The following is a 17,372-nucleotide window of genomic DNA, read 5'->3' as shown; positions in this document are numbered from 1 at the left end:
ACAGAGGATTAAAATGTCACCAATTGATACCATTGGTGAAAACCTTTATGCATTTGCCCAAACCTGACCTGTTAATTGTGCACTGTGGAGGTAATGACTTGGGCACTTTGACTGGTGTAGGTCTGGAAATGCTTTTAAAGGACACCTTTGAGCAATTAATGGCACTTTTTCCTCAGACTGCCTTGGTATATTCAAATATATGCCAAAGACAGAAATGGAGGTGGTCAAACCAATTTTGTCCACAAATTGAGAAGTCGAGGAAGCATGTAAACAAATCTGTTTCAGCTTACATGAGAGACCATGGAATGGGCTCCCTGTACAACAATAACTTGCGTTACTACATGCAAGATATCTACAGAGGAGATGGAGTTCACTTCTCAGATGAGGGCAACAGAGTTTTCACTCTGAATTTAAAAATGTGCATTGGTACCTACTTATAAGTACCAAAATGTACCATAAACCCAAAAGCTCTTCTCAGAGCTACCCTACATCTAATCACTCACAATTATTATTTTACTCTAACTTTTTTTACTAATTTTCAACAAAGTACGCTCCCTGGGGCGCTACCCGGTACGCGTACCGGGAGCTAACCTCGCGAAATTTTAAAAAAAAATGTTTTTTTTTCGCACATATGGGCCTCCTCAGCCACCCTCACAAAACCTAGGGGGTCAAGATAAGTCTACCATGCCCCCTTCTACCTATTCTGAACATTATTTGCCCTCCATCTTGTATCATAATTCGACCGAAACACAAAATGGTGGACTCCCGTTACGCTTAAGGTTCGCGTACCAGGGCGCTCACCGGTTCGCGTACCGGGTCGCTTCCTGGGAAGCGCACCATCAAAAAAGGTGGGAAAGTAGTTCACACAAAAGCCACTTGAGACAATTTCACCAAATATAGATTAGCTCATACTACATACCAATCCCTACCATTTTCACAAATTTGATTGGAATTCCATTTAGCCATTTAGCCTATAGAACTCACTAAATACCGTGAGGTAAATTACTTCACAAAACACATCTGAAGTGTTGGAATTGACAACCAATTAAAATGTTACTTTCATTTTCTACTTTTTTTACCTGACATTTAATTGGTTATGTACCCGAATATATATAAAGGAAGAGAAGGAAACACAGCCATTTTGACTACTACTTCCTGGTGTACATTTCTATTAGAATTTTCATTAATAACTTCAACTTCTTTTTAAAGGTAAGTTGTTATTTTTAAAACTGAAGTATATTGAGCACTTTAAGTTAATATGGCAAACTTTTTCTGTTAGTTATATACTATCCCTCTGTAGTACTTATAAATTTAGATACACTTTTTTATATTCCTACTTCCACTCTGATACTATACACTGCCCAAAGATAAATTCTCTGTTAAAAACTGCCTATCTAAAATTAATCCCAACTGTGCCCTACCTCTACTAATATATATTTTTTTTATGCAAATTTCAGGAAAAATGGAAAGTGAACAAAACATTTCATTTGAAATTGTCCTTCCAGAGTCCAACACAGAAATCATTGATCCAAATGAGATTGAATTTATGGATGAATCTTGGGACCAAGAACTACTGCAATGTGTACAAGCAGTAGATAACCTCCTTGCAAATGAGGACATTTTACAACCTCAGAGACTACAATCTATATTCCATGATTATGAAATTTCTGACAATGAAATGTTAGAAAGTTTAATAAATTATGAAACACAATAAAAAAAACTTAAAAAAAAAAAAATAAATAATCAACAAAACCAACAATCAATTAACATACAGCATTTGAAAAGTCTATCATTCATTTTTCATTGTGATACGCTCCCCAGAACGCTTCCCGGTTCGCGTACCGGGCGCTAACCACGAAAAAAAATAAAAAAAAAATTTTTTTTTTTTGCTTAGCGGGGCCCCTTTAAAGCCTCCACATCAAACCTAGGGGGTCAGGGAGGAGCTAGTATGCCCCCTTATGGTTATTTCCCCCTTTGTTTTGGCCTCCTCTTGTCTCTCAATCCTACCGAGAGACAAGATGGCGGCCGCTCCGGACTGTTTAGAATGTTGACAGACACCGGAGAGCCAATCAGCTTAGCTACGCGAAGTTCCGGTACGCTTAAGGTCCGCGGACCGGAGCGCTGCCCAGAGCGCGCTTACAGATATATATCTTTTTTTAAACGTTAATTTCTCAAAATCCACTGGAGCACATATATTGAGACCTACAAAAGGCACATCAGGCTACCAGTCCCTACAATTTTGCCAAGTTTCGTGCAAATCCATTCAGCCGTTCGGGCTAAAAGTGAGGCTAACCGCCCTATGGAAAACTCAATGTTAAAAACACGTTTTGGGACCCCCCTTTTTTCTCGGCCCCCCCTGGACGAACCCCCCCAAAATTTTCAAGGGCTGCTCAGAAACAAAATGTGCCATTTTCCTGAAAATTTCAGCCAATTCCGTCCACAAACGCCAAAGTTATTAGACATAGAATTTTCAAAAAACCCATAGAGAAAAAATCCTAACTATATATACCTACTGGCGACCGCCAGTAGGTAATATATATATATTACCTACTGGCGGTCGCCAGTAGGTATATATAGTTAGGATTTTTTCCCTATGGGATTTTTGAAAATTCTATGTCTAATAACTTTGGCGTTTGTGGACGGAATTGGCTGAAATTTTCAGGAAAATGGAACATTTTGTTTCTGAGCAGCCCTTAAAAATTTGGGGGGGGTTCGTCAAGGGGGGGCCGAGAAAAAAGGGGGGTCCCAAAACGCGTTTTTCCCATGTTAATTTCCATAGGGCGGTTGGCCTCACTTTTAGCCCGAACGGCTGAATGGATTTGCACGAAACTTGGCAAAATTGTAGGGACTGGTAGCCCGATGTGCCTTTTGTAGGTCTCAATATATGTGTTCCAGTGGATTTTGAGAAATTAACGTTTAAAAAAAGATATATATCTGTAACAGCGGACCGGGCAGCGCTCTGGTTCGCGGACTTTTCGCGCAACGGAGCTTTGTGAAGCGAAGCTGATTGGTTCTCCGGCGTCTGTCAACATTCCAAACAGTCCGTAGCGGCCGCCATCTTGTCTCTCGGTAGGATCGAGAGACAAGAGGAGGCCAAAGCGAAGGGGCAAATGACCATAAGGGGGCATAGTACATTGTCGCTCACCCCCTAGGTTTGATGTGGAGGTTTTAAAAGGGCCCCGCGGGGCAAAAAAAAATAAAAATAATAATAATCGAACAGCTGAATGGATTTGCACGAAACTTGGCAAAATTGTAGGGACTGGTAGCCCGATGTGCCTTTGCTAGATCTCAATATATGTGCTCCAGTGGATTTTGAGAAATTAACGTTCAAAAAAAGGTATATATCTGTAACAGCGCACCGCTTCGCGTACTTTTCGCGTTACCGAGCTTTGCGAAGCGAAGCTGATTGGCTCTCCGGTGTCTGTAAACATTCCAAACAGTCCGTAGCGGCCGCCATCTTGTCTCTCGGTAGGATCGAACAGCTGAATCGATTTGCACGAAACTTGGCAAAATTGTAGGGACTGGTAGCCCGATGTGCCTTTGCTAGGTCTCAATATATGTGCTTCAGTGCATTTTGAGAAATTAACGTTCAGAAACAAGATATATATCTGTAACAGCGCTCCGCTTCGCGGAGATAAAATTATATGTGTATTACCTAGCTGTTGCTAACACCAGTTAGCGACGGCTAGTAGAAGATAGCGACCATCTTGGGCCCCACTTTGCATGTGAGTGATATTTATCACTAATGACATGCAAAGTGGGCATGCCAAGATGTTAGCGACTGGAAACAGTCGCTAACATCGCTATCTCCTATTATCAACTTTTGGAAATATTCGAGATAAGGGCGAATATCTCTAAAAGCTACCACCTGCCCTGAGCAGTTCTTAGCCATGTTATCCAATGGGAGGTGGATAACATGGCTAAGAGCATTAGCTCGGTAATGCATGAATATCGCTGAGTTTTCAGCGATATTAATGCATTGCGGTCGTTTTTTATCGTATTTCCGATAAACCTTGATAATAGCAAGGTTTATCTGCGATAATTTCTGACGGTAAAAAAATCGTTGCTAAGCATCGTTAGGGATAAATATCGCTTAACTTTGGTAATATGCCCCAACGTCTGTTAACGTTCGATTCGAAGGAAATCAGGAAGTGTTGAAAAACATTGTCTGCGCCATCTTGTCTTTTTTCAAATGCCACACTTTTGTCGTGCACGGCAGCCATTTTAGATGCCTTGACCAGACCCACTCTGTGCACGCTGTCGATCCTTAGCATGGCTCCCCACCCTCGCAAGCATCTCCCCCAGGCAGTGGTCACCCCCGCTCTCTGTCTTATGCATGGGTAATAAACCTCCCCCATCTGCGCTGCTGTTCCCTGAGAATCACACCCTGTGCCCGCCCGACACCTCCCTTTCGCCCTATTCACTACCGCACCCTCTGACACTCCTTTTCCTCTGTGTCCGATTGTCCAGGCTGGTCCTAGGGTATCAGCTAGCCCTGCAGATGTAGTTTATGGCCACAGCTGTAAAGAATCACCCCTCTTCAAAGGAGTTATAGTAGATCAAGGCCCACACTCGATGAGATCCGTCACAGCAGAAGCGTTGCTATTATCTGAAAACCATCCTGTATTGTGATTGGGGAGGGGACCGAGCCTGAAGCGGAAGATTCCAGGGATGACTCTTTGTACATCAAAGTTTTTACAATTATGTGTCACATTAAAAATATATAGCACTCCGACAAAGTAGTAAGATTATAAAACTTTAATAATTTATAAATATATACAAGAAAACAAAAATAGTAATAACATATAAACATTTTTAGGGAAAAACAACGAAGTAGCGGTCGGCTGTGCGAATAGTCCCAACGCAGCACAACGTCCAGATTTCCGGCGTGGGGCGTCGCGGGGGGTGGGTCATCAGTAGCAAACTGTTGTGCGAATAGTTCCAAGGCAGCAGAACGCGCCGAAATCTAGATGACACGAAAGTGATGTCTAGTAAGTTGCCACCCAGCAAATAACGGCATGGGGCGTCGCGGGGGGTGGGTCATCAGTAGCAAACTGTTGCGCGAATAGTTCCAAGGCAGCAGAACGATGGCACCAAGGTGATGTCCAGTAAGTTGCCGCACTGGTTTTGGTATCCTACAATGCTGCTCCGAATAACGGCGTGGAGCGCCCCGGGGGAGGCGGCGTGAACGGGCCTCTCCAGGTGGAGTCTCGTCTGTTGTAGTGGGGCGCCCCTTTACCATTTCAGTTGCCATTCCGTCCGTTTTTGGTCCACTGTGTCAAAAGCCGCAATTCAGCTGAGTTGCGCCCACTCTTGCGGTGCAGCGATAGGCGGCTGTCACAGGACTCTCAAAATGGCGGCAGGCTGTTTCCTTTTTGGGCCTGGTCCACTGAAATGGCCCTGGGACACCTTGGAAATCGGACGCTTGTCTGCTAGGTCTTGGACCTCATTCTCGAAAGCGTCCCCTCCGCCTTGAGAATTCATCAAAAGTTTTGGGGGCTCCGACTCCTGCAGGCTTCTGGTGGGGAGCGGCTGCCATGATTGCTCGCGGAATGACCACGACTGAGCTACGAGATGGTGGTGCTTTCATGCTGACGCCAGCTTCAGTCTGAAACATCCAGAAACAAGGTGGGGCTTTCATCGTTTGGGGAAAAAAAAAAGTTTTCATCCTATGAAAAGTGTTGTTTTTAGGTCACATGATCAAGCCTTCCATCATTAGGAAACCAAAAGTAAAATGAACCAATGAAAAGTTTTATAAACAAGTCACATGACCTGTTATGCGGCATAGGGTGTAAAATTAGGAGAAAATACGTTGGCACGTGAGGCGGCGTCAGTAGCGGACCGATGTGCGAATAGGCCGAAGGCAACACAACGCGCCAAGATCCGGATGGCACCGAGGTGGTGTCCAGCAAGTTGCAGCACTGGTGTGGCCATCCTACAATGCTGAAAGTCGGCGTGGGGCGCCCCGTTGGCTTGTGAGTTTGCGTCAGTAGCGGACCGATGTGCGAATAGGCCGAAGGCAGCACAACGCGCCAAGATCCGGATGGCACCGAGGTGGTGTCATAGTTGAGAGTTCTGAGCAGCGGTTGTAACACTGTCTGAAGCTTATTTGCAGCTGCTGCAGCTTCACTACGCGTCAAGATCCGGATGGCACCGAGGTGGTGTCTAGTAAGTTGCCGCACTGGTGTGGCTATCCAACAATGCTGAAAGTCGGCGTGGGGCGCCCCGTTGGCCTGTGAGTTTGCGTCAGTAGCGGACCGATGTGCGAATAGGCCGAAGGCAGCACAACGCGCCAAGATCCGGATGGCACCGAGGTGGTGTCTAGTAAGTTGCCGCACTGGTGTGGCCATCCTACAATGCTGAAAGTCGGCGTGGGGCGCCCCGTTGGCCTGTGAGTTTGCGTCAGTAGCGGACCGATGTGCGAATAGGCCGAAGGCAGCACAACGCGCCAAGATCCGGATGGCACCGAGGTGGTGTCTAGTAAGTTGCCGCACTGGTGTGGCCATCCTACAATGCTGAAAGTCGGCGTGGGGCGCCCCGTTGGCCTGTGAGATGGCGTCAGTAGCGGACCGATGTGCGAATGGGGCCAAAGGCAGCGCAACAATATTTTCTGATTTGAAGACACCACAAGGCGCTGAGATGCCAAGATCCGGATGGCACCGAGGTGGTGTCTAGCAAGTTGTGGCACTGGTGTGGCCATCGTACAATGGTAAAAGTCGGCGTGGGGCGCCCTGTTGGCCTGTGAGATGGTGTCAGTAGCGGACTGATGTGTGAATGGGGCCAAAGGCAGCGCAACAATATTTTCTACTATATTTTCGGAGTAGAAGACACCACAAGGCGCTGAGATGCCAAGATCCGGATGGCACCGAGGTGATGTGTAAGTTGCGGACCGATGTGCGAATGGGGCCAAAGGCAGCTCAACAATATTTTCTGAAGAGAATACACCACAAGGCGCTGAGATGCCAAGATCCGGATGGCACCGAGGTGATGTCTAAGTTGCGGACCGATGTGCGAATGGGGCCAAAGGTAGCGTAACAAGATTTTCTGTATGAAAGATACCACTAGGCGTTGAGATGCCAAGATTCGGATGGCACCGAGGTGATGTCTAGCAAGTTGTGCCACTGGTGTGGCCATCGTACAATGATAAAAGTCGGCGTGGGGCGCCCTATTGGCCTGTGAGATGGTGTCAGTAGCGGACTGATGTGCGAATGGGGCCAAAGGCAGCGCAACAATATTTTCTGACTGACACCACAAGGCGCTGAGATGCCAAGATCCGGATGGCATCGAGGTGATGTCTAAGTTGCGGACTGATGTGCGAATGGGGCCAAAGGCAGCGTAACAATGTTTTCTGTATGGAAGATACCACTAGGCGTTGAGATGCCAAGATTCGGATGGCACCGAGGTGATGTCTAGCAAGTTGGTGTGGTCATCCTACAATGCTGAAACTCGGCGTGGGTCACCCCATTAGCCTGTGAGATGGCGTCAGTAGCGGACCGATGTGCGAATAGGCCGAAGGCAGCACAACGCGCCAAGATCCGGATGTCACCGTGGTGGTTTCATAGTTGAGAGGCACTTCATCTGCAGTGGGGCGCCGAGATCCGGATGGCACCGAGGTGATGTCTAGCAAGTTGCTGTACTTGTGTGGTCATCCTACAATGCTGAAACTCGGCGTGGGTCGCCCCATTAGCCTGTGAGATAGCTGTTCTTTGGATTTGGGCCTGGTCCACTAAAATGGCCCTGGGACACCTAAGAACTCGAACGCTCGATTTTTTTTTCCTTTCCTGTACATGCAAAAAAAGGTAAATGCCCGGTATGTTACACGCTTCATCTGCCACGATGAACTCTCCAGAGGAACCGAAAAAATATATAGTTGTGGTAACTATACCATGCATCGTCATATGGAGAGGTGGCACCAATTAATTATAGTGCTGCATAAAAGAGAGATTTGGAGGAGAACCCCTGACCTGCTAGTACATTCATCAAAGAAGTGGCACTGAGAGCTTCAGAGGCAAGGGAAACGGTCCCAAATATTTAGAAGAACTTTGGAAAGATTAAAATGACATGTTTAGATTGTGGTAAATTAATTTCATGTGGGCAGATGAGTGTTACTCTAATAAATACAGCATATGAACATCATCATAGTCGATGGTTGGTAGAGACATTTTGACTATATCCTGGACCTGCCCGTCCTCGCCCAAAATGGCGCCGGAATAAATGGGACTCGTAACTCCTTGTTGTGTACTGGTTGCAGAACCTTGAAATCACGAGATACGTATGCAGTTTTGAAGCACATGGCGGGCGGGGACGAGAATTGATTGAATATTTCGACATCCCTATTGATATTAAGTTCTGATGTGTTATTGATTACTGTACTGTTGAAAATTCGAATTAACGTCACCCATGGTACTTGCCCGCAAATGTATATCTAGATAATTTTATTGTAACTGGCCCTGTCGTATTTTAATTATAAAATGTACGTCCACCGATTCCGTAACTGTTAGACACCTTAGTTTTTGCAACCTAATGGCCCGCCCGTTACGTTCCTCTACAGTGTAAATGTCTATTCATCATATACGATTACAGTTTGCTCCGTGGCAGGCCCACGTGGTTATAGGCTCGTATTTGTATAATGAAATTTTCACAATAAAGGTTTTTAAAAGAAAACATGGTAGTAGTGTATACATTGGTAAAGTTTTTAATAATAGTCACTGTTTTAGAATCATTAAAAGGCAAGTGAAATAAAGCAGACCAATTACATGAAGGGTAAAAGGTATAATACGCAGGAACGCAGTAAAGATAAATGGTCAAGGGCTGTTGTGTTTTCTATTCCTGCAACATAAAGTGATCGATAAGAATCTCATATTGAGGCGTATCGGCGACTAAGACAGCAGGTCGACCCTCTTTTGCTCAACGGCTCCGTCATGGGACGAAGAAACGCTCTTTTTCTCGAAAAAAGAATATATTTTACTTGCAGGACAGTTGTAAAATTTCCGGGAAAGTACATTAGCCTGGAACATTATAACATATATTTAAGAGAAAATAATGTTCGGAAGTAATTAAAAGCGTAATTTTTAGGTGATATGACCAAGGCTTTCATCATTAGAATAAGAAAAGTAAAATGAACCAATGAAAAGTTTTATTAACAAGTCACATGACTTGTTATGCTTACGTTACGCGCTGCGCGCCCCGGATGACTTCCGGATGCGCTAACGCGGCGCGTCATATGACGCATTACGCGACAACGCAGGTCCAGAATATAGTCAAAATGTCTCCACCAACCAGCGGTCGAAACACAACCCCTTTCAGCAGGCTAAATAGTTCTGTTAAATGACAACAGAAAGGACAGGCAACAAGAACCATCAGTCAAAGAGGGGAGGGCTAGTTCTTCTCTACCGGGTTACATTGGGGCGCTACCGGAACTGATCGAATTGGTAGTCTACAGTGTTTCTGGATGTTTCAGACCGAAGCTGGGGTTAGCATGAGAGCAGCACCATTTCGTAGCTCCGTTGTGGCCATTCCGCAACCAATCATGGCAGCCGCTCTTTATCGTTATTTTGGGCGGGGTGGGTGGCGGAGCCGAGCTGTTTTGCAGCCATCATTGTGTGGAGTTCAGTTCATCTCACTAGTTTTGTATTTGTCATGAGGGGTTGTTCCTAATGTTTCTATTTTAGCGAGGTCAAAAAGAGATCCCATTAGTGGCCTACTGATTTTGCTCGATTCCTTTTCTTTTTTTTTACACGATTTTTCGTTATCTGCAAAGACTAAACAGAGTATTGCGACTCTGTGTTTGTTTGTAAATAGAGAATGAACCAAAGAGAACTAATTCTAAAACAGTAAATACTTGGATAACAATCAATCAAATGGAGAGAGAAGCAGGCACGACGGATTACAACGGGGGCAAAGGCCTGCGTTAACTACCTTTCACTATCTGCAAAGAGAGAGTACTCCTAATAGAAATGAGGGGGGGGGGGCACCATTCAAAGCAGATCAGTGTGCATAAACACGAAAATGTTTTCACTTACCACGTACTTGACATTCGACAGCTTATGATATTTGCTATTAAAAAACCATTGAAATTCACTGAAAAAACCATAGGTTATAGACCATATATAGTTAGGAATTAGCATTTACAAAACCTTGAAAATTCACTGAAAAAACCATAGGTTATACACCATATATAGTTAGGAATTAGCATTTAAAAAACCTTATTTTACTCACACAAAACCATTGAAATTCCATATATAGTTAGTTGCACTAACTATATATCGCGCACCCGCAATCCACTGCTGATCATGTCACATATTACATCATTCATGACATGGTCAGTGACATCACTGATGACATCACTGATGACATCTCAAATGACATCACTGATGAGATCACTGATGACATCTCATTTGACATCAATGACCACATCACTGATGATATCATTCATGTGACAATACAATGCATCTCCTCACGTTTTAATATAACCTCTGTTTCACCCAGTGTTAAATACGGAGTATAATTTTTGAAACCATTGACACACCAATACTAGTTACTACATACGTACTCACTGATTCCTACGTCTACACACACATTCACTCATTCACCCATACAATCATTCATACATACAATCACTCATCTTTACAACACTATCATATGCACTCATACACCTATACAGACACTTACACTCTGCCACTCATCCATGGAGTTACTCACACACCTAGTCAGTCCTGTAAAGAATCAATCACACTTCCATTTTCTTGTCTATACAGTTAAACATAGAGCACCTTACATTTTCAAACATATACTAACACATACTTACTTTCTTATACAATCATTGATACAAGTACACATTGATCTGCACAGAGTCACACACCTCCCAGCCAGCCACACACACACTCAGTCTCCTATACAAATACTTGGACAATCAATCAATAACCCATATAGTTAATCATATAGCTACTGATCAACACATGCAGCAGTTTACAGAACAACAGACATAATGATGCACAAATTAAGACAGTTTACTCACTAACCCATGCACTCAGTGAGACACATTTAATCACTCACTCATACATTCAGTCATGCACCTACTAAATCCTTCGCCCAGACACTTATACATCTACTCATTCTTCAATATGTAAAACATATTTAAACTTTACAGAAACACACAGTCACTGGATGATGTCATCAGTGATCTCATCAGTGATGTCATTTGAGATGTCATCAGTGATGTCATCAGTGATGTCACTGACCATGTCATGAATGATGTAATATGTGACATGATCAGCAGTGGATTGCGGGTGCGCGATATATAGTTAGTGCAACTAACTATATATGGAATTTCAATGGTTTTGTGTGAGTAAAATAAGGTTTTTTAAATGCTAATTCCTAACTATATATGGTGTATAACCTATGGTTTTTTCAGTGAATTTTCAAGGTTTTGTAAATGCTAATTCCTAACTATATATGGTCTATAACCTATGGTTTTTTCAGTGAATATATATATATATATATGTGTACCATAGGTTTCAGAGAAGTTATAGTTAGAAATTAACATTTAAAAAACATTCACAGAAAAAAAGATAGATTTCAGGGGCATTATACTTAGCTCGACATTTCACTCGTACAAAACCATAGAAATTCCTATGTTATAGTTAGTTCTGCTAATTATAACTGGCGCGCCCGCAGTGCACTGATGATGATGTCACATATTACATCATTCATGAAATGGTCAATGACATCACTGATGACATCACGGATGACATCTCAATGACATCATTGAGGACATCATCCAGTGAGTGTGGTTTAGTTTGAAATGTAAATATGTGTTAAATACATACCAATCTGTTGTGTATCTATTTAGATTCCGTATGAATTACCCGAATCATGCCCTTATATAGATACAATTCACATTGCCCTTATATAGGCATAGAAATCCAGTCCTTATTTAGGCATAGTCCATGCTACCCAAATACAGGCATACATTTCAAAAGAACAATAACACATTTTTTCGGGGAAATAGCAAATAGACAACAATTGCACTACATTTATTGACCTATCAGATGTGGTCTACTAGGATATTAGTATTGCTGGATTCGCGGACCGTCGACTTGGAAAGTTATGTAACTCACTAAACCAACTACAAAAAGGTTCGACTAGGACTGGCAGGCAGCACTCCGCAGCACGCGAAGTGACAAACAAAGTCCATCATGATTGCAGACCAGTGAGAACACTAAAAAGTAAGTTTTCTACTATATAACCAGTCATTACAATACTCAAACTATCAATCCACTACCACTATCTCTTCTTAGTGGCAGGTGTACAAAGGAAGGACTGGACTTGAGTCTCTAGGGGCAGATTTACAAGCCCCTTGCGGCTCTTTTGCTCTGTCGTTGTGTGACTTTTGTGACACAGCGGCAGCGCAAAAGAGGCGCCATGGTGCGGGGTATATTAACAACGTGACGCATCTGGGAGATGCATCCCCTTGTAAAGCCCTGCGCCATCAGGATCCGTTTCGGCGCAAGGGAGGGCGTTCCTGCGCAGGAACGCATCCTAAAAGTGGCTGAGTGAAATCTACAAGATTAAATTCAGTCACTTTTAGGCCAATGCTGCGTCACTCAAAACCCTGCGCCTGCTTGAAGCAGACGTACAGCTTGACGCAGCTTTGGGGAGATAGGGCACCCCAGAGCATTGCTGGAGCTGCGTCGTGGTTGCGACGCAACTCCAGCAATACGCCGCCTTTAGGGCACAGATGCATGATACTTCTATGTCGTTTTTGCCCCATGGCGCATCCCTGCTAATTTGCAGGGATGCGCCAGTAATTGTAAATCTGCCCCTTAGTGTCTAGCATTACGCAGTTCTGTAAAGTACACTCATACATAATTACTCAGGCCAATGAAATGAGTACAAAATCGAAAACAAATAAGCATAGTAGCACCGCCACTGAGCAGGAGAGCAGTGCACCAGAAATGCAATCAACATAATTTACCTACAATGTAATTGGCAGCATTATTGCTCTTCGGAAAAAACAACAATTTGCAATATGATAACACATAGAGCAGGAGAAAACAGAGTAGTGATTAAAAAGCTACTACTACTCACCAAGCCCAGGGATCTCGACGCCTAACAGGTCGAGCAGGTCGTGTTCACGGTCCAGGAGGTCGGATCACCGGTGCGTGGCCTGGCTGTAGGTGCGCCGGACCCGAGAGTGTTGATACATGGCCCGGCACACCTTCTCCCACCGCTTCCGACGCTCCCGGAGCCAGTACCCGCTAGCGATCCTGCCGCCTACCGTGATGGTCTTGGGGAGGCGGCGCTGCACATAATAAACCAGTGCGGCCACCTCCTCCGCGCTGAAGATCTCCCGGGCTGTGACTTGCTCCCCCCTCAATCGCCCGCATGGGAGCTGGGAACGGGGTGCGGAACCATTCCCCTTGTCAGGCTGCTTCCCGGCTCCCTTTGCCATGGTCTGGACAGGAAGGTAAATAATAAATAGGAAAGAGAATAGGGAAAGAGTAAAGAAAAGAAAAGAGTTAAAAAAAGTAGGGGCATATTACCAAGGGCCTTATCGCCGCTTTAGCGGGAATTTTTCCCGCTATTGCGGCGATAAAACTATCGCCCAATGATCAAGCAGCCGCTAACTACTGTTAGCGACTGTTTTCATGCGTTAGCTACTGAAAAAGTTATCGCGAAACACGGAAGCGATAAATATCGCTAATGATATGCAAGGTAGGCGTACCCTCGCAAAATTTCACCAAAACACTCGCTAAAACGATATCGCACTATTATCAACTAACGCATGGACATGCTTAGCGGGTAAAAAATTCCTGCTAACACCCCTAAGCTGGAGATAAATAAGAACTGCTAAAAGCAGTTCTAAAACAGCAAAACTGGAGATAAAAAAATCCTATAAAAGGAGACATAGGCCAGCCCAGACCCACCACAAAGCAGAGGACCTGCAGAAGTCATGGAAGCAGTAATCATACAGCTTGGAGTCCCACAAAGGCCACAGCCCCCACCACCCCCACCACCACCGCCTCCTGGACCACCACCTCCTGGACCACCACCAAGGCAGCGGCAAAGACGACGGCGACCAATGCGCACACGACTTGTCCTTGAAGATCTACAACCCCAGGATATCATAGTCCACTACAGGCTCAAACGGACATCTATTGAGTATATAGTGAACCACATTGGCCACAGGCTCACACCAGCAACCCAGCGGATAACCAATATCCCACCACAAACAAAGGTACTCGCTGTGCTGCATTTCCTGGCCTCAGGGACATTTCAACCCAAACATCCAGAGTGGGTGGAGTCTCACAGGCAGCCTTTTCAAGATTCCTCCCAATTGTGTTGGATGGCATAATCAGCCTGATACCTCAGGAACTACACTTCCCCAATACTGTGCGTGAACAGCTCCTGGTCAAGCAGGGTTTCTATGCCATAGCTGGATTTCCACAAGTACTGGGTGCAATAGACTGCACACATATCCGATTAGTGCCACCTGCGGACAGTGCACACATATATAGAAACCGAAAGCATACTCACTCAATGAATGTGCATGCAATAGTGGACCACCGTGGAATGTTCACAAATGTCATTGCTAAGTTTCCAGGGAGTGTGCATGATTCATATATTTTCCAGCAGTCAGTCATCAACCAGCGCTTCCAGGATGGACGATATGGGAATGCAGTCCTAGTTGGTAAGTAGTAATCCAACATACCACTTCCATCTACAGCACATACATGCATATCAGAAATGTACCAATTACAATGTCACCATATCACATACAAGGGGCACTTTTACAGTAACTGGCGCATTCCTGCTAATCAGCAGGGATGCGTCAGTTACTGTGCGCCACAGCTCCGACATCATGGATGGGCGCCATTTACAAAGCGGTGCACCATTGGCCAAAAACAGCACAGATGTGGCGCCGTAAAAGTGATGCATAGCTGGAATTGCGTCAATGCTCTGGGGGCCCCATCTAGTTTATGCTGCCTCAATCTTTATACCTGCTTCAGCCAGGCGCAGGGTTGTGACGCAGCATGGGCCTAAAAGTGACTGAGTGAAATCTTGTAGATATCCCTCCGCCACTTTTAGGAGGTGTCCCAGCCGCGGAAGGCCCCCCCTGCACAGGAACGCCTACATGTGGTGCAGGGCATTACAATGTTACGCATCTCCCAGATGCCTCAGGCTGTAAGTAGTCCTGCACAAAAGTGACGCAACAATGTTGCAAATGAGACGCAAGGGGCGTTTAAACTGCCCCAAGATGTCCAAAAACAACAGCCCACACCAGACACATTGACACCATGAACTGTGGTCATTGTAGCCAGATACATAGACCAAAATCACTGCTAGTTGTACATCCCTGTCCCCCTCCCCAAAGTTGCAAGATGTGTGAAACATGCATGTGTGACGGAGAAACGTCACTCACCAGCAAACTTGCAACACAACTCTCACTGTGCATGTCCTGTGCTGAGGGTGATTAATAAGCTTTATTACTTATAGCATACTTGTCCAGTCTTAACTTGGAAAGCGTATGGCCTTAATTTCATAAAGGCCCTTAGTTATCTTTAGTATGGTTTTAAGATGAACAAAAAGATCAGAAACATAAGAGATGTGAAATAGCAACATAGAATATGTCTGTTGAGCACTCATGCCATTTTGTCTTGAGTCCAGGACAGGAAGGAGCACACAGTACAGGTAGTGGATGGTGTTGCACATGCTGGAGTTGATGTTGTTTTTGAACCTAACAAGGGCCCAATGGTCCATGCATGTTACGGGTAGCTGACTGGTGATTTGTTTCAGACCATGACCGTTCAGACCATAATGTTCAGCAGCAAGATTTCTGTATGCTGGGGCACAGTAGGTCAAGTGTGTGTTGTGTGTAATCATGCCACCTATACAGCTAACGTAAATTACAGTGCAGTAGGTGGATCACTGTCTGTTGCAGATGGGAAAAGAGCCACACATGCAACTCATCTGCACACTAAAATGATGTTGGATGGAGTCACAGCAGTGAGCCTTAATCACATGCTAACATGCACTACAGCATTCAGCTTAAACAGATGGGCAACTCGATATACAACTAGACATCCATCCCAGCACACAAATCCATGCTCATCAACAACACATCCAGCACAACCAATTACTAATTCCGCTTTCCCTTGTATGTCACAGGGGACCAAGGATATGCACTGGGAGCATGGAGGATGACACCAGTATGTAACCCCACCACCCCTGGCCAGAGGCAGTACAATGCGGCACAGATATGCACACGGTCCATTGTAGAGCGGACATTTGGTGTCTTGAAGTCCAGGTTCCGGTGCTTGGATATCACAGGTGGCAGCCTGCTGGACAGACCCGAAATGGTGAACAAAATTATCATGGCATGTTGTGTGTTGCACAACATATGTGTCCGTATCAAAGCCCCATGGATCCAAGTGCCAGACCCACCTGATGAGGATGAGGAAGAAGAAGAGGCTGGTGCTGTCAACCCCACACCAAATGCTGCAGGACTTGCACGGAGGAACCGCATCATCAACAATTATTTTGCCTGAGTCAATCACGTGGTGTCTGTTAAATAAAATAGTGCAATAAATGATATGTTCATGTGTTACTGTCTGGCATGGGCACTGTACCCATTAAACAGTTACGTGTCCCAATGAGTGGTCAGATGAGACAAATCTCTATGGAGTTTAGGAATGTGTACGCAGTACAGTTATGCCCTGCACTGTGTCAAATGTATGACACTCTTCTTGTCAAGGTACTACGTAGGCTACACTATGTCATATGGTTGTGTCACATGCTTCAAATACTAGCAAACTAGGGTGCTGTATGTGATGAGGATTACATTCCTATTCTGAGTCCATTTCCCCAATCCATGTATGATGGATTGGGTATGTTGTGTGAATCACACACATTTTGAGTGTGTGAAATGGTGTACATGATGCCAATAGTCATTGCAACATCCCAATACACAATGGTGCCAATCATCAAGACACTTGTCCAAACCATGTCCGTCGTAGCTGCGGTAAACTGACCCTTAAGATGTGAACACTGTTCCGGATTACCAGCCAATTTCTTTTCCCATTGAAGCAGGCACAAGATGTGCCGTATAAATAACCAGGGCCCGTATAACTTACATATCCTGAATATTACCAAGATCATAGTTGATGTATAATGTCAAGTACATATCTGCACAGATGGCCATACTGTCAATGAGGTTCCTGAACAAATGCCTCAAAGATGCATGTGTGGAATGTGATAAGAGCTGCCATAAGGTCATGTAATGTCCAGAAATGTTGCTATGGCCGGTGAAAAGTGGCGCCATATGAACAGGGGAAAGGGCCTATGAATTAGACCACTTTTAAAGTAATGGG

At 44.7% G+C, this 17,372-nt stretch overlaps 1 protein-coding gene across 2 annotated transcripts in view; it reads left to right on the top strand.

Moving 5' to 3' along the window:
- LOC144824365 (CD5 antigen-like) overlaps positions 1–16,579 on the top strand; it is a 1,020,628-nt gene extending 1,004,049 nt beyond the window's left edge. For both annotated transcript variants that reach the window (XM_078683477.1, XM_078683476.1), the window contains one exon: positions 16,171–16,579. In XM_078683477.1, the coding sequence (XP_078539603.1) occupies positions 16,171–16,550 (380 nt within the window). In that variant the 3' untranslated portion in view covers positions 16,551–16,579. The remainder of the gene's footprint in view (positions 1–16,170) is intronic.
- The last annotated feature ends 793 nt before the right edge of the window (positions 16,580–17,372 follow it).

This window comes from Lissotriton helveticus, chromosome 3_1 (assembly GCF_964261635.1).
Source record: "Lissotriton helveticus chromosome 3_1, aLisHel1.1, whole genome shotgun sequence".
NCBI classification, from domain to species: Eukaryota; Metazoa; Chordata; class Amphibia; order Caudata; family Salamandridae; genus Lissotriton; species Lissotriton helveticus.
The sequence above is the reverse complement of the archived record's forward strand: the minus strand, read 5'-3'. Positions and strand labels throughout refer to the sequence as shown.